The 18,443-nt window shown below is 43.8% G+C and overlaps 1 protein-coding gene and 1 long non-coding RNA gene across 4 annotated transcripts in view; one reads left to right on the top strand and one right to left on the bottom strand.

Moving 5' to 3' along the window:
* The window catches only part of RANGAP1 (Ran GTPase activating protein 1), a 42,126-nt gene extending 29,176 nt beyond the window's left edge, over window positions 1-12,950 (bottom strand). For 2 of the 3 annotated variants that reach the window (XM_073549561.1, XM_073549563.1), the window contains exons 1-4: window positions 12,795-12,950; window positions 1,198-1,317; window positions 819-946; window positions 90-149 (exon numbers count right to left, since the gene is read on the bottom strand). In XM_073549561.1, coding sequence (XP_073405662.1) covers window positions 90-149; window positions 819-946; window positions 1,198-1,309 — 300 coding nt within the window. In that variant the 5' untranslated portion in view covers window positions 1,310-1,317; window positions 12,795-12,950. Of the gene's footprint in view, window positions 1-89; window positions 150-818; window positions 947-1,197; window positions 1,318-12,606; window positions 12,734-12,794 lie in introns of those variants that run through there. The other variant, XM_073549562.1, reaches the window with a different exon arrangement.
* A 115-nt stretch (window positions 12,951-13,065) lies between these two features.
* LOC141052340 (uncharacterized) lies at window positions 13,066-17,738 on the top strand. The gene is made up of 3 exons (XR_012220784.1): window positions 13,066-13,228; window positions 16,142-16,354; window positions 17,458-17,738. It is a non-coding gene; the product is annotated as an uncharacterized lncRNA (long non-coding RNA).
* The last annotated feature ends 705 nt before the right edge of the window (window positions 17,739-18,443 follow it).

Genomic DNA, 18,443 nt, shown 5'->3' with positions numbered 1-18,443 from the left:
CCTGTATAATACGATGGAAATATGCAAAAACCCTATTCACTTAACGTGGATTCGACAATTAATTTACTAGCATATATTAGCATGCTCACCAGCGCAGGAGGAATTTCAGATCTCAGTCTCCCAGTAAACATATCACTCCAATGACATCTCTGGAAGTAAAGAAAACCATCACTTACTAAATGCAAGTTATTGTTACTCAGCAGCAAGCATCTTAAAAGGAAAAAAAAGTCCTACCAGACTGAAGAAAGTGTTTGTTATGATCAGCACAACACCTATATGTAGAAGTGAGGGGCCTTTTTAGGACAACTACATGTTGACCTGTGCTCCATTATTAATGCCTTGGGAATATGTCTTGAGGCACTAAACAGCTCTCTTCCCTCAGGCATGATTGTATAGGAGACCTGACAAATTCACTTTAAAGGGGCGTTTCCCTTTCTACAGGGATTATTTGGACAAGGGAGCCTTTACAACAGGATTTCAAACTCAAATGAAATGGACAATTTCCATCATAACGAACGATCGTCGGTTGGACCGGTGAAACGAAGTAATGAACAGCTAATGTTCATGATATTTCAAAACAACACTCTGCATATTGGAGACATCAACACTGGCAGCATCATGGAAGGAAAAAAATCCAATATTGACCGATTTAGTCTGTGACCAGTTTGGAACCACTAAACTTTTTTTTGGACTATTTTCATCTACTAAGGGTCTTTAGTCTGCCAGGCAAAAGAAGAAAACAAAACAAAACACTGCAAGAAGTTTGATCTGTCAATAGATTTGTCTGCAACTTATTCTACTGTAAATATTAATTTTACCTTGAGGTCAGGCTTTTTTTCCAAGGCCTTGGCAATGGCTTTCGCAGCTTCAACACCTACAGTGTTGCCTTCAAGACGCAGTGCCTGAAGTCCTTCGAAACTTTCAATTTCTCGCACAACTTTTTCTGCTGCAAATGGACACAAAGCTTTTTAAAATTGAGCAGAAACAAGTCAGAAAAAAAACAAAAAAACAAACAAACAAAAAAAAAAAAACACAAGTCAAAATATTGCCATGAAACAGAACAATGGCCCACAATTACTACTGTGATTACCCCAGATTAATGTGGGCCAGTATGTGTGCGGCTCGCATGTTCTGATGAACTTAAAGGGGTTTCCACTTTTCGTTTCTTGCGTTCTAATGGACACTGCTGCTGCTTACCATCCTGTGCTGTGTTCAGTTTCAGAGTCCTGCCTTTAAAGCTCAGTTCTCCTCCTCCCACCTTGGTCTTTGCCAGGGAATCTGCCAACTGTGAAATATCTTCAGATGCCATCTTCTATCCTGAGAAACAGTAATCGGTATATTCAAGTTAAAAATGATCCGGCAAACTGCTGTATTCATCCATGTAAAATAAGAACACCTAAACTCTCCTTCCAGGCCCGGAAGTGGTAAGAACTGCTGCTTTGTCACCCCCTCTAGATGTCAATTACATCTGAAAGAAGTGTGAATGTGCCCATTAGTGGCTGTTGATTTGCCCCTGAAGGGGTCATGCGGCATATTTTCTGAAAATTATGTCATAAAGCAGGGGAATAAGTAGTCGTGTGTGAACATGTGATGCCTTAACCTCTTCACGACCGCCCACAGTAGATAAACGTTGGCGCTTGCTGGGCTTTGTGCAGCGCCGACGTTTATCTACTGTCGGCGGTTTTGTGCCCCCCGGGACCCCCACATACCTTACAACGCGGGGATCCTGGTGCGCAATGCATGCTGGGATCCCCGACGTCATCGAGACCTGATTGGTTCAGGTCCCGATGACGTCAGCGTCACAGCAGCCAATGGGAGCGATCGCTGGGAAAGCTGCTTGTTTCCCGGCGATCTCCCTCATTGTAACGCGGCTTCTCCCTCTGATCTAACACTGACAGCTGATCAGAGGTGAAGCAGCGTTATTGTGTGACTAGATCGCTGCCTGGCACAGCTGATCGCTGCCTGGCACAGCTGTGCCAGGCAGCGATCTTGTCACACAGTAACGCTGCTTCACCTCTGATCATCTGTCATTGTGAGATCAGAGGAGAAGTCGCGTTATTATGTGCCAGGCAGCGATCTTGTCACATAGTAACGCTGCTTCTTCTCTGATCTCACACTGACAGATGATCAGAGGTGAAGTGGCGTTACTATGAGTCAGATCGCAGGGCAGCGATCTTGTGACAAAAAAAAAAAAAAAAAAAAAAAAAAAAATATGCAGGGGCTAGGGCTAGGATTAAAGTTATGGGTGTGTTGGTGTTAGGTTTGTGGTTAGGGTTATGGTTAGGGCTGAGATTAGGGTTAGGGGTGTGTTGGGGTTAGGGTTGGAATTAGAATTGGGGGTTTCCACTGTTTAGGTACATCAGGGGCTCTGTAAATGCAATATGACGCCCGCAGACCATTCCATTAAAGTCTGCATTTCAGAACGTCACTACTTCCCTTCCGAGCCCCACCGTGTGCCCAAACAGTAGTTTTCTCCCACATATGGGGTACCAGCGTACTCAGGACAAATTGGACAACAACTCTTAGGGTCCAATTTCTCCCGTTACCCTTGTGAAAATAAAAATTGGGGGCTAAAAGATCATTTTTGTGGAAAAAAAATGATTTTTTTATTTTCACGCCTCTACATTATAAACTTTACTGAAGCACTTGGGGGTTCAAAGTGCTCACCACACATCTATATAAGTTCCTTGGGGGGTCTAGTTTCCAAAATGGGGTCACTTGTGGGGGGTTTCCACTGTTTAGGTACATCAGGGGCTCTGCAAACGCGACATGACACCCACAGACCATTCCATCAAAGTCTGCATTTCAGAACGTCACTACTTCCCTTCCGAGCCCCACCGTGTGCCCAAACAGTAGTTTTCTCCAACATATGGCGTACCAGCGTACTCAGGACAAATTGGACAACAACTCTTAGGGTCCAATTTCTCCTGTTACCCTTGTGAAAATAAAAATTGGGGGCTAAAAGATCATTTTTGTGGAAAAAAAAAAAGATTTTTTTATTTTCACGCCTCTACATTATAAACTTTACCGAAACACTTGGGGGTTCAAAGTGCTCACCACACATCTAGATAAGTCCCTTGGGGGGGTCTAATTTCCAAAATGGGGTCACTTGTGGGGGGTTTCCACTGTTTAGGTACATCAGGGGCTCTCCAAATGCGACATGGCATCCGATCTCAATTCCAGCCAATTCTTCATTGAAAAAGTCAAACGGCACTCCTTCCGTTCTGAGCTCTGCCGTGTGCTCAAACAGTGGTTTAGCCCCACATACGGGGTATTGGCGTATTCGGGAGAAATTGCACAAAAAATTTAGTGGTTCATTTTCTCTTTTTACACTTGTGAAAATAAAAAAAAAATGGTTTTGAAGTAAAATGTTTGTGAAAAAAAGTTAAATGTTTATTTTTTCCTTCCATATTCCATTCATTCATGTGAAGCACCTGAAGGGTTAATAAACTTCTTGAATGTGGTTTTGAGTACATTGAGAGGTGCAGTTTTTAGAATGGTGTCAATTTTGGGTATTTTCTGTCATATTGACCCCCCAAACTCACTTCAAATGTGAGGTGGTCCCTAAAAAAAAAATGGTGTTGCAAATTTTGTTGTAAAAATGAGAAATCGCTGGTCAACTTTTAACCCTTATAACTTCCTAAAAAAAAAAAAAATTATGTTTCCAAAATTGTGCAGATGTAAAGTAGACATGTGGGAAATGTTATTTATTAACTATTTTGTGCGATATCACTCTCTGATTTAAGGCCATAAAAATTAAAAGTTTGAAAATTGCAAAATTTTCTAAATTTTTGCCAAATTTTGATTTTTTTTAAAAATAAGTGCAGATCATATCTAAAATTTTTTACCACCATCATGAAGTACAATATGTCATGAGAAAACAATGTCAGAATCAGTAGGATCCGTTGAAGCGTTCTAGAGTTATGACCTCAAAGTGACACTGGTCAGAATTGAAAAAATTGGCCCGGTCACGAAGGCAAAAACAGGCTCGGGTGCGAAGGGGTTAAAATAATTTGCGCTCCCACATATGCAAATGAGTTCCTGGGCAGGTGGGAGGAAACACTTGTCTTTTGAGGGGAGGACAGGTGGTAGCAACCATGTATCAGCCTCTGGACCAGATACAGTTGGGTCCATATATATTTGGACAGACAACATTTTTCTAATTTTGGTTCTAGACATTACCACAATGAATTTTAAACAAAAAAATTCAGATGCAGTTGAAGTTCAGACTTTCAGCTTTCATTTGAGGGTATCCACATTCAAATTGGATGAAGGGTTTAGGAGTTTCAGCTCCTTAACATGTGCCACTTTTTAAAGGGACCAAAAGTAATTGGACAATTGACTCCAAGGCTATTTCATGGACAGGTGTGGGCAATCCCTTTGTTATGTCATTCTCAATTAAGCAGATAAAAGGCCTGGAGTTGATTTGAGGTGTGGTGCATGCATTTGGAAGGTTTTGCTGTGAAGGAAACACACGGTCAAAGGAGCTCTCCATGCAGGTGAAACAAGCCATTTTTTTTTTAACCCCTTCCTGACATGAGCCGTACTATCCCGTCCATGGGACCTGGGCCTCTATGCCCATGGACGGGATAGTACGTCTACCGCGATCAGCAGCGCCCACGTGGTGAGCACCGCTGATCGCAGCCGGGTGTCAGCTGATTATCACAGCTGACACCCGGCACTATGTGTCAGGGGCGGTCACAGACCGCCCCCGACATGTTAACCCCTTGCACACCGCGATCAAACATGATCGCGGTGTACCGGGAGTTAAAGGGAAGCATCGGCAGGGAGGGGCTCCCTCCGTGCTTCCCTGAGCCCCCCACGGCAGCGCAATGTGCAGCGCTGCTGCGGGGGGCTCCTTTCCTCCAGGCCCCCGAATCCAAGATGGCGACGGGGGCCTGAAGGAAGCTGGCTTCCTCAGTGCCTGCAAAGCGCAGGCAAGAGGAAGTCTTCTTCAATGCCTGTGACAGATTGCTGATCTGTCACAGTGATCTGTGATGTGACAGATCAGCGATCTGTCACAGGACAGTGATGTCCCACCTGGGACTAAGTATAAAAAAAAAAAAAAAAAAAAAAAAAAAAAAATTAGTAAAAAAAAAAATGAAAAAAAATTCCCCAATAAATTCATTTTTTGAAAATAAAAAAACCCTAAAACAATAAAAGTACACATATTAGGTATCGCCGCGTCCGTAACGACCCGCCCTATAAAACTGTCCCATTAGTTAACCCCTTTAGCGAACCCCTTAATAAAAATAAAAAACGAAGCAAAAAATAATTTTTTATATAAAATAGTTCAATTGCATAAAACCGACAAAACATAAAAAAACTACCTAAATGAGGTATCGCTGTAACCGTACTGACCCGAAGAATAAAACCGCTTTATCAATTTTACCGCACGCGGAACGGTGTAAACGCACTCCCCCAAAAGAAATTCATGAAACGCTGGTTTTTGTTCATTCTGCGTCCCAAAAATCGGAATAAAAAGCGATCAAAAAATGTCACGTGCCCGAAAATGGTACCAATAAAAACATCAACTCGTCCCGCAAAAAATAAGACCTCACATGACTCGGTGGGTCAAAATACGGAAAAATTATAGCTCTCAATATGTGGTGATGCAAAAACTATTTTTACAATAAAAAGCGTCTTTTAGCGAGCGACAGCTGCCAAAAATAAAAACCGCCATAAATAGTAAATCAAACCCCCCGTTATCACCCCCTTAGTTAGGGAAAAATAATAAAATTAAAAAAATGTATTTATTTCCATTTTTCCATTAGGGCTAGGGTTAGGGCTGGAGTTATAATTGGGGGTTTCCACTGTTTGGGCACATCAGGGGCTCTCCAAATGCAACATTGCGTCTGATCTCAATTCCAGCCAATTCTGAGTTGAAAAAGTCATATGGTGCTCCTTCCCTTCCAAGCTCTGCCATGCGCCCAAACAGTGTTTTACCCCCACATGTAGGGTATCAGCCTACTCAGGACAAATTGCAAAACAATTTTTGGGGTCCAATTTCTCCTGTTACCCTTAGGAAAATAAAAAACTGGGGGCAAAAATATCATTTTTGTGGAAAAAAAGGATCTTTTTATTTTCACGTCCGAGCGTTATAAACTTCTGTGAAGCACTTGGGGGTTCAAAGTGCTCACCACACATCTAGATAAGTTCCTTAGGGGTTCTCGTTTCCAAAATGGGGTCATTTGTGGGTGTTTCCACTGTTTAGGTACATTAGGGGCTCTCCAAAGGCAACATGACACCCGCAGACCATTCCATCAAAGTCTGCATTCCAAAACGTCACTACTTCCCTTCCGAGCACCGACGTGTGCCCATACAGTAGTTTTCTCCCACATATGGGGTGTCAGCTTACTCAGGACAAATTGGACAACAACTTTTGGGGTTTAATTTCTCCTGTTACCCTCAGGAAAATAAAAAAATTGGGGAATAATTGATCATGTTTGTGGAAAAAATACGAATTTTTTATTTTCACGCCCGGGCGTTATAAACTTCTGTGAAGCACTGGGGGGTTAAATGTGCTCACCACACATATAAGTTCCTTAGGGGGTCTAGTTTCCAAAATGGTGTCATTTGTGGGGGGGGGGGGTTCCACTGTTTAGGTACATCAGGGATTTTTCCAATCGCGACATGGTGTCCGATCTCAATTCCAGCCAAAAACGTCAAATGGCGCTGCTTCCCTTCCGAGCTCTGCCATGCGCCCAAATAGTGGTTTACCCCCACATGTGGGGTATCAGCGTACTCAGGACAAATTGCACAATAACTTTTAGGGTGCTGTTACCCTTGGAAAAATAAGAATTGGGGTGAAAAGATCATTTTTGTGGAAAAAAATACGATTTTTTAATTGTACCGCTGTACGTTATAAGCTTCTGTAAAGCCCTTGTGGGTTCAAAGTTCTCACCACATATCTAGATAAGTTCCTTGGGGGGTCTAGTTTCCAAAATGGGGTCACTTGTAGGGGGTTTCCACTGTTTAGGTACATCAGGGACTCTCCAAACGTGACATTTGGTCAGATCTGAATTCCAGCCAATTTTGCATTGAAAAAGTCAAACGGCGCTCCTTCCATTCTGAGCTCTGCCATGCACCGAAACAGTCGTTCCCCCCCACAAATCAGGTATTAGCGTACTCAGGACAAATTGCACAATAACTTTTGCAGTCCAATTTCTTCTGTTACCCTTGGTAAAATAAAAAAAATTGAACCTGAAGTATTTTTTTTTGTGAAAAAAAGTTAGATGTTCATTTTTTTTAAATTCAAAAAAATTCCTGTGATGCACCTAAAGGGTTAATAAACTTCTTGAATGTGGTTTTGAGCACCTTAAGGGGTGCAGTTTTTAGAATGGTGTCACTTTTGGGTATTTTCTATTATATAGACCCCTCAAAGTGGCTTCAAATGTGATGTGGTCCTAAAAATAAAATGGTGGTGTAAAAATGAGAAATCGCTGGTCAACTTTTAACCCTTATAACTTCCTAACAAAAAAAAAATTTTGGTTCCAAAATTGTGCTGATGTAAAGTAAACATGTGGGAAATGTTACTCATCAAGTTTTTTGTGTGCCGTATCTCTGTGATTTAAGGGCATAAAAATTCAAAGTTGGAAAATTGCGAAATTTTCAAAATTTTTGCCAAATTTCAGTTTTTTTCACAAATAAACGCAAGTTATTTGAATGAAATTTTACCACTAACATGAAGTACAATATGTCACGAGAAAACAATGTCAGAATCACCGGGATCCATAGAAGCGTTCCAGAGTTATGACCTCATAAAGGTACAGTGGTCAGAATTGTAAAAATTGGCCCGGTCATGAACATGCAAACCACCCTTGGGGGTGAAGGGGTTAAGCTGCAAAAGCAGAAAAAAACCATCCGAGAAATTGCTACAACATTAGGAGTGGCAAAATCTACAGTTTGGTACATTCTGAGAAAGTAAGCAAGCACTGGTAAACTCATCAATGCAAAAAGACCTGGGCGCCCACGGACGACAACAGTGGTGGATAATCGCAGAATAGTCTCCATGGTGAAGAGAAACCCCTTCACAACAGCCAACCAAGTGAACAACACTCTCCAGGAGGTAGGCATGTATCAATATCCAAATCTACCATAAAGAGAAGACTGCATGAAAGTAAATACAGAGGGTTCACTGCATGGTGCAAGCCACTCATAAGTATCAAGAATAAAAAGGCTAGACTGGACTTTGCTAAAATAAACATCTAAAAAAGCCAGCACAGTTCTGGAAGAACATTCTTTGGACAGATGAAACCAAGATCAACCTCTACCAGAATGATGGAAAGAGAAAAGTATGGCGAAGGCGTGGTACAGCTCATGATCCAAAGCATACCACATCATCTGTAAAACACGGCGGAGGCAGTGTGATGGCTTGGGCATGCACGGCTGCCAGTGGCACTGGGTCACTAGTGTTTATTGATGATGTGACACAGGACAGAAGCAGCCGAATGAATTCTGAGGTATTCAGAGCCATACTGTGTGCTCATATCCAGCCAAATGCCGCCAGACTAATTGGTCGTTGTTTCATACTACAGATGGACAATGACCCAAAACATAAAGCCAAAGCAACCCAGGAGTTTATTAAAGCAAAGAAGTGGAATATTCTTGAATGGCCAAGTCAGTCACCTGATCTCAACCCAATTGAGCATGCATTTCACTTGCTAAAGACTAAACTTCGGACAGAAAGGCCCACAAACAAACAGCAACTGAAAACCACCGCAGTGAAGGCCTGGCAGAGCATCAAAAAGGAGGAAACACAGCGTCTGGTGATGTCCATGAGTTCAAGACTTCAGGCAGTCATTGCCAACAAAGGGTTTTCAACCAAGTACTAGAAATGAACATTTTATTTACAATTATTTAATCTATCGAAAGTCCATAGCCATGAACAGCCTATTGAAATGGGACAGCCCTCATACTGTCCCCCTCAAATAGGGGATACCTAAGGGGCAGTTTCTCTGCATCAGGAGGAACTGCTCCAATAATGGGGTATTTAGGAGAAAAGTTAAAGAACTTTATCACAGGTTCAGAGACAGGGGCTGTCATTGCCAGGTGCTTGATGGGGCATACTCTGAGGCTTTGAGAAGGGATAGACGTTCACTTCTAGAGAACTGAGGTGAACATAGACACAACTAGGATGAGTGGCACATTTGATAATCAGTCTGAAAGGGTATAAAAAATGTTTTCAAAAAACATTGGAGTTTACTGCTAGGGGATCCAAATTTAAATGGCCTTATTTCATCTACACCCAGTATTACATACAGAAGAGGTAGATCAATTGGTGATCGGTTGATACACAGTCTGCATCAGTAACCAACCAAGCCTGGCACTTGGCTCGATAGAAAACCCTGTGGCTTTTTCAAATGCGGAAATTGTTGTAGGTGTGAATGGACGTCCACTTGTAAAACATTCTGCAGCGCAGCGTCCGGAAGCCTGTACTCCGTTAGGGACCTTGGTAATTGTAAGTCCATGGGAGCAGTGTACAAGGCCACATGTGCATGCCCCCTGGACGACACTGGCAAAACTACATGGGTACAGAGAATGAGAGCCAGCATCAGGGGGACATTAATAAGAGGGATACCCTGGTTGCTCGCCATATGAATGAACCACATGGAGGACGTTAGGAGATCTCCTTCTCTATGATTGAACTGATCAGGCCCAAGATTACGGGTGGTAATTTTTATAAGATTATCCTAAGGCACGAATCTGAGTGGATTTTCAGAACGCAATCCTTAACCCCAAGGGGTCTAAATGAATGGCTCTTAAAAGCTTGCTTTATATAAGAGCAACTCTCCCCCTCTTATGTTCATTTTAATAAAAATCTTAGAATCCAATAACTTTATTACACCGATATTCTGTAGATTGTGAGCCCTCGTGGGCAGGGTCATCTCTCCTGTACAAGTCGTGACCTGTATTGTTCAAGATTACTGTACTTGTTTTTATTATATATACCCCTCCTCACATGTATAGTGACAAGGAATAAGTGGCACTATAATAATTAATAATATGCAAGTAGCTCTGTTGGCATCTTCTGTTTTTGATTTGGGACTTATGGAAATACCCTAAATTGGAATTCCATACACATGCCATCTGTGTTTATGGCTATCCCTATTGTGAGAATTACATATGTATATCGGTATATTTTGATGCAGTAGATCATCCTTTATCCGACTTAAGATAAATATCCCATTTCGCTGTCTATTTTGTGCCAATTGTGAAATATGTGCCGAATGACACTGTATCCATTCTTCGTATTAACACTGATACATGGAATGATATTGGTCCATGCAAATACCTCATCACTTTTAGTAAGCTTAAAGAAGAATGGGTTAACATATGAATACCTCTGTACCAGTTAGTGAGGTGAAATGGGGCTAATGCAATAAGTTCGCGCTTTGGTTCCGGAGTACATCACTTTGTTAAGCGCATGATTTGGTTGGGGGAATCACAGCAAGTTATCCACGCATTACCTACCAGAAGATGCGTTCCTGCCTGGGGCACGCTAATCTGCGCAGGCGCCTCGGCTGCACATTATGACATCCCCTGTTGCATCTGACGCTGACACACTTATTTCCGGCGTGCTCCACGGCTTATTGGTGCAAGAACCTCTGCTCTTGACACATGCGCACTTTTGATCAACAGACAGAGAAGTCCAGGAAACAGACCGGGTTTGCTAGATTATGGATATACTGTATACTTTCCAGTTACTGGAGGGATATTTAAAGCCAACAGACTTTACTGCCAGCTATGGCAACACCATATGAGTCCTAACACTCCTCCTGATGAACTGTATGGACAGGGAAATGCGTTGAGGCACTGCCAAGAACTACAAGATAAGTTCCAGTCCTATATTAGTATGACTCTGCAATAATTATTGTTATTGAGACCATCATTGCTTTACATAGTAAATATGTCCTAAGAAATTTAAATAAATGCAAATTTTGTTAGCGTTTCCTGTTATGCCACTCATTAGCATCTATAAGTAGGCTGACCGGTAATACGCAAATCTCCACTGCCGGGCAGAATCAGCCAGAGCCAAGACAACAGGAACATGGGCAATATGGAAGTTTTCAGCTTTTTGATATTACAGAGCTATCAGATCCTGAAAAGTACCTGCATGATTTATACCAACTAATTCCCTTCAAAAAGGGATATTACAACCAATAATGTCTGATAGGTTATTATACTGATTTAAGAAATGGGAAGGTTATTTTAATCTGTGCCTTCATCTCTGGTCTTGGATCTATTTGTTTTCCCACCTGTATACAGCAAGGACACATAGGGGAGATAGAGTCAGCCGCCGTTAAGTGGGGGCACCACATTTCGTTCTCCATAGAGACCATTCACCTCCCCCAGGTGTCACATTTGTAATTGTGTATTTTTTTCATGAAGTTATGCAAATTTTTTTGGTAAGTAATTATAGTCACTTTTTTTTCAGGTAAAATTCTATTCCACTAAGTGATTTGACCAAATTGCCTTTCTTTTTTTCCCAAAATGGTTTTATGGTTTCACATGTGTCTTGCATTGGTGACCTGTGTTCATGCTTCTGTGTTAGAAACAAAGCTGAACTTTAGGATACTGAAAAACGCAGCAAAAAAATTAATAAATGAAGTTAAAAAGTCATGTTCCCAAAGATATCAAGCCAATGCTGTGATGGATGTCACTTAGAAGTTATCACTCTATGCTTACAATTCTTTCTGATCGGTGAGATTCTGACCGCTCCAGAGAATCCGGAGGGGTGGAAGATCATGTGTACTGGCCCTCCATTCATATGGGAATGAAGTGCTCCGCAATCTATGGGTGTCCCAAAGAATGAACGGAGCGCATACTTGACTGCTGGGACCAGCACTTATATCTGTGTTATGATGGAGCGCCAGTGCACATGTTCAACTGTAGCTATATTCATTCTCTATGGGGGCTGCCAGAAATACTTGAGCGTAGCAAACGGTGGACCCACAGGAAGAGAATGGGATGGCAGCCTCGCAGGGGGACGGACGGACCGGGGGACCCACAAGGAGAGAATGGGACGACAACCCAGTGGGGGGGTAAACGGACTGGTGACCCACATGGAGAGAATAGGACAGCAGCCCGGCAGGGGGAAAGACGGACCAGGGGACCCACAAGGAGAGAATGGGATGGCAGCCCCGCAGGGGGACGGACGGACCGGGGGACCCACATGGAGAGAATGGGATGGCAGCCCCGCAGGGGGACGGACGGACCAGGGGACCCACATGGAGAGAATGGGATGGCAGCCCCGCAGGGGGACGGACCGGGGGACCCACATGGAGAGAATGGGATGGCAGCCCCGCAGGGGGACGGACGGACGGACCGGGGGACCCACAAGGAGAGAATGGGACGGCAGCCCCGCAGGGTGACGGACGGACCGGGGGACCCACAAGGAGAGAATGGGACGGCAGCCCCGCAGGGGGAGGAATGGGGCGGCTGTGGCACATGCACACCGCTCTCCATTATAATGGAGATGAGTGTTCCCTATGCTTTGTCCCCTACGCTCGCACACCAGCCCTGTACACAGATGGTGGTCTTCTCACTGCACAGCCCCTGATACCGGTACAGATAACAGAGGCCGGTGGTCTCCAGCACACCCACCCTCAGTGAGGCGGATACACCGGCCCCAGGTCACATTCGGGGCGCAGCACCGAGGCCTCGGCCCGGCACACTGATATGCCGGGTTAGTTCCCGCCTAAACTGCCAAGTGCTGCTAATATCAGGTCGCTTAGCTTATTTTCCTCAGTCGGTGTGTAACGCTACACGGACGGTACACAGGGCGTACTCACCGGCGGTAAGGTCGTCACTCACAACACGCTGCTTATGGCGAACCGGTTTTTTTTTTTCCTCCCAATAGCTGTACCGGCAGTTATTTCACAACGGCTGCGCCTGAATTGGCCTATGGGATTTGTAGTTTTAGCTTTGGCTCAGACGCTGCAAATAGCCATTGCGGAAACTACAAATCCCGTGATGCTTTGGGCGAGGCGCGGTTTGGCGGTGAAGTGTAAATTGCGCAATCAGCAGGCCGTGTTCACAACTTCACTCAGTCCAGGCCGGTAATAGACGCGTCAGTGTGAACGTGCGGCTGCTGAGTCATGGAGGCGGAAACCACAACAATGACAAGGAAGCAGTGCGGCGTGTTGTAGCCGAGCGCCACATTGCTGCTCCAGTCATCATGGCTTCTTGTAGGGGCTAGGATTTCGTATTGGCTGTCAGTTCCAATGTAAGGATCCATTTTCTCTGAGCGATGCTCTGCGTTACGCGACAGGCAGTGGGATCGGCGGGCTGCCGTATGGCTGTGTGCACACGCTACGGATTAGGTGCGGATTCTGTAAAATCCGCAGGTGAAACCGCAGGTCAAAATACCTGCGGTTTTACCTGCGGATTGCTCTGCGGTTTTGCCCTGCGGTTTTTCATCTCAATGGAGGAGATGGCAAACCGCAGCAGAATCCGCAGAAAGAATTGACATGTCAATTCTTTCTGCGGATTGAAAACTGCAGATAATCCGCGCGGAAAATTCCGCACCATCTGCACTGCGGTTTTTGATTCCCATAGGGAATCATGGTACTGTACACCGCAGCAAAAGCTGCTGCGGGTCCGCAGCGGCCGGAACCGCAGCAAAATCCGCAGCGTGTGCACACAGCCTTATTCTCGACAGCACAGGTGCTGCCGAGAACAATGATCTTTTGTGCAGCACAAAATGTATTTTTACCTGAGGAAGGAGTGTTTTCTCATTAATTGGGTGATTGGTACCCTTCACGATCATCAGGACACGTGCATTCCCAGGACCGCCAGTCCCCGTTTAGGACTAAGTGATTTTTAGATTGCGTTCAGACTAGCCTTTGGAATTCTCTTTTTGGTCTGTTCTATTGCAGGTACCCAACCTGTTTTTGATGTGAACATCACTCTCGGCTCTATCGGTGCCCTAAGGGTGCATTCACACTGGGTTCGGCACCCGTTCGTTGGTCCTGTTGGGGTTTATATCTGAACCCCCCCAAAAAAGGGATTTGGGCGTATACACAGATGGAGCCCTAGACTATAACGGTGCCAACAAAGCGAATGTGCGCTCTTCCATGTATAATTTTTGTGAGTGTACACCTACTGGAAGCGAGGTGGTGTTGCACTGTATGCTAGGAAACCGTATATCTCCTTAGCGATCCAAGCTTCAGAGACTGGTAGCTCTGTAGAAACTGGAGAAGAGTTAAACTTGATGGACCTAGGTTTTTTTTACTTCTGTAACTATGAAAGGCTGCGTGCCCACCAGGGCTGTGGAGTCGGTAAGCCAAACTTGCGACTCCGACTCCTCAATTTCCCTTACACCGACTCCAACTCCGACTCCACGACTCCGACTCCCACACATATTGCTTATATTTAAGTGAAAAATTTATTGTAGTACAATGTGAACCTCAGACATTTAATCATTTTTATGATCCAATAATCAAGATATTTAGATAGAACAGAATATATATTGGTGTACTACCTGGTTTTCATTCTTTTTGGTACAGATACGATATGGATAGACAGATATGGATAAATGGATAGATAGAGCAGATTTCTAATCTGCTTTTGCTATTGAAAACATTATCTATGAGCTCAAAAACCTTTCAGGTGATGCAGTTTTTAAAAAGATGATCAGCTTTTGCAGCTGAAAAACGTATCCTCAAAAAACACAGGAAAAACACTGTGTGTGAATGTAGCCTTAGATCAGGAATATAACAGCCATTTATAGGACATTTCATAACTTTCCCAAACTCCTATGAAAAAATATACAGCACATCCTGCATTGAATTACTGTACCCAATTTATGATATATTTTAGGAGTCGGAGTCGGTCCATTTTATACCGACTCCACCAAAATGAGCACCGACTCCGACTCCAAAGCCCTGGTGCCCACGATGAGGGATAGTAGCATTTTGGACGCAGTATGTTTTCCCTGAGTCCAAAACGCTGTGTTCTACATTACAACCACAGTGGATGGGATCTATAGAAATAGCGGTGCAGGTTTACGAGCCACAGCATGGCCATTATCTGCAGCAGAGACACTGTGTATTTTCAGCAATAGAATGTCATTACATGCAGTAAATCCGCATAGTTACCGGCACATAGCCTAAGAAGGAAAAGTGGAATAATGGAAATCACAGGATGGATCCACATGTTACTGATCTGCAAATAATGAGAAAATGGAAACAAAATATCTCAATGTGATCAGTATCAAGTATGAATGCCACAGGCAGAAATCCCCGCTCTTGTGCACCTTGGCTCCTATCTGAGGTTAATAAACGGATGTGTCACCGCATAGTCAGAAAGACCGCCTGACGAATCCCACTCACTGTAATGGGCACCACTGGGTTTCCAATACAGCTGTATCACGCGGGTGATCAATGCCTTCAGGCTCTAAGGTCCATTGTTTTCTTTTTTGGCCGTGCTTGTATGTTATGTTTTCGTCCCTGTGGCTGCACGATTTGCGGTTGTTAGACATTCTGAATACATGGGGATTCTCTAACAAACAGGAAATCCCTGCATGTATTTTGGGTGTCTAACAGCCACAAATCATGCAGCTTCGGGGACTCGAGTATAATTTATCAGCACGCCCAAAATACTCGGATAACACCTGAGTATGCTTGCATAAGACGTTATCTGAGCACATACACTCTTCACTAGTCTATACAAATGCACAGAGCATGGGAAATGAGAATTTTAGCTGATAACACAAGAAGAGAGATATGATGTCATAGGCATCACTGAAATTTGGGATGATACACATGATTTAAATACAAATCTTGAAGGCTACAACTTATTAGAAACAGGATTAACAAGAGTGGAGGAGGTGTTGCATTGTATGTTAGGAAAACGTGTATCTCCGTAGAGATCCAAGTTTCAGAAACTGGTAGCTCTGTAGAAACTGGGTAAGCATACAAGGAGAGAAGAACAGAAAGGACAAAATTGTAGGTGTTTACTATAGGCCACCTGGACAGACTGAAGATATGGATTAACGTTCAGATGTCTCTGTTCTCAAAAAGTATGACGTAGTGATCATGGGAGATTTTAACTATCCAGATATTTGTTTGGAATATCTCTCAGGTAATGGGTCAGAAAATTCTTTTCTTCTCTTGCTGACAACTTTATCTTTCAAAAGGTATGAGAGAACAAGAGAATCTACAATCTTGGACCTAATTCTCCCCAACAGGGAGGACATGAGTGAGGAAGAAAAGATGGCTGGGAATTTAGGAGGAAGCGATCATACTGTCCTCGAATTTTGAATTACAAGAGGAGGAAGACCAGTGAGGACTCGGACTTTAAGGTGGGACTTCATAACAGCAGATTTTAATGGACCCAGAAAGAGCAGCTGGTAAGTATATTATTAAGGGTAGGGAACATTGATTAGTGGCACCACTCCAGAACTGAAATAAAAAAATGCTGGAGTGGTGCTTTAATTTGGGCACCTCAGCAGGATACGCTATTACAATTTGATTGATGGACATAATGAGACCCCCACTGAGACCACGTTCAGTATTTGGTCAGTATTTTACATTAGTATGTGTAAGCCAAAACCAGGAGTGGGGTGATAAATACAGGAGTGGTGACGGGTTTTTAATTATACTTTTCCTCTGATTGTTCCTCTCCTGGTTTTGGCTTACAAATATTGAGATAAACCAGTGAGCAAATGTGTGAACGTGGCCTGATCAACAGAATTGCGTGGTGGTCATGTCTGTGCACTTTTGCTCCATTCAATCACTACAGGAGAGTTGGAGATACTGTAGATGAGTGCTGTACCCCCCATCAGTCCCATAGATCTCATCTGGAGTAGCAGCGCACATGGGTGATTACCTACGCATTTAACACTGTACTCTCATATTGATGGACTGTCCCACCCCCCAACAACTATTCCTGATGCTGGCAGCACCACAGATCTATCAACTGTATAGTGGCCCCAGGAGGGGCTCTGCACATCCACCATACTGATTCCTTTTTGCAACATCTTTTCTTTTTCCTTTTATATATAAAATAGTGGTGGTTTCCAAAACGTGAAGATAAATTCTTTGAGCTACTTTATGACTTTTAAAGTACCGTAGTTAAAAATAAAAAGCACCAAAAGACTGAATATATGCACAGCAAGAGGTTTTTACTAGTGCTGAGCGACCATGCTCTGGTGCTAAGTAAGTGTCTTTGGCGTGCTCAAAATATATTGTTGAGTTTCCGCACCTGCATGTTTCACATCTGTTTGACAGCTGCAACACATGCAGGGATTGCCTAAGATGCAGGCTATCCCTGCATGTGTTGCGGCTGTCGAACATCCATGAGACATGCAGCCGCGGGCCACAAACATTTTTCAAGCATGCCGAAGACACTCGGTGAGAACACCTTATCCAAGCACATTTGCTCATCAGTAGATTTTACATTATCATGCATATGGTTATTCATTTTATGTATTTTTAGCACTCTTATCAACAGGTTGCAGGCAGAATCCATGCACACATACCCTGAAAGCGGTTGTCTGAATACCTGGCTCTTCAATGCCCCACCGATGCAGCCTAGATGCCTTGACATACACTGCCGGTTTTTCTTCCATGTCGTGTGCGATTTAACGCGACGTTGCTTGCAGTTTTCACATCTTAAGGCCGGCTTCACATCACATTTTGGCCACACGTCAGTGGCTCCTTCTGATGCACATCTAGTCGAAAATGATTCCAGGACATTGAGTCATCGGCTCCTGGCCGCACGTTACCTATAAAAGGCAGATTTCTCTCCTATGGGAAAAAAGAACCGGTTATGCTGGTATCCAATAAACCAAATGTTTCTTTCCCTCTACACTTATGATCTGAAGGCCTCGTATAACATTAGTCAGCCTATCCAGCCGAAACGGCTGGAATCGGACAGCTTTTATCAGATCTCAAGCGCTTGCCTGATACTGGTGACTTTGCAAGGAAAGAATATATTTAAAATGTAAAAAGATATTATGAGATCTCTTTCACGTTACATTATATCGGCTTCCATACATGGCAGCTGGCTCTGGGGCGGAGTGACAGGAGGCAGTGGAGGATGACCCCAATGTGCCAGTAATAGCCTGCTTCTCTAGGACCCGGAGCTGCTGACATAGGTGGAGCCTGCACTCTGAAGCCTGGAAATGAAAGTAGGGAAAGCCACAGGGTAGAAAATCAGCTTCTATAGCAACATATGCTGCATCGCAGGACACATAGTGTGCAAAAGCCTCGCTGATCCTGCAGAGAAACTCATGCCTGTCGCTGGGCAGCTGCTAAGGTAGGAGAGGGGGCTATGGAGGGCTGCACCTGCACTTTCCCCACTACTCCACAGTGCAGCAGGAAGTTTGTTACCGGCAGGAAAGCTGCATACTACATCCTGCCCTGTACGTCAGGTGGCGTGCCCCCAGATCTCCCTGTACGTCAGGTGGTGTGCCCCCAGCTCTCCCTGTACGTCAG

The sequence above is a fragment of the Dendrobates tinctorius genome, unplaced genomic scaffold (assembly GCF_039654945.1).
Source record: "Dendrobates tinctorius isolate UK_male_01 unplaced genomic scaffold, ASM3965494v1 ptg000159l, whole genome shotgun sequence".
In the NCBI taxonomy this organism is placed as follows: Eukaryota; Metazoa; Chordata; class Amphibia; order Anura; family Dendrobatidae; genus Dendrobates; species Dendrobates tinctorius.
The sequence above is the reverse complement of the archived record's forward strand: the minus strand, read 5'-3'. Positions and strand labels throughout refer to the sequence as shown.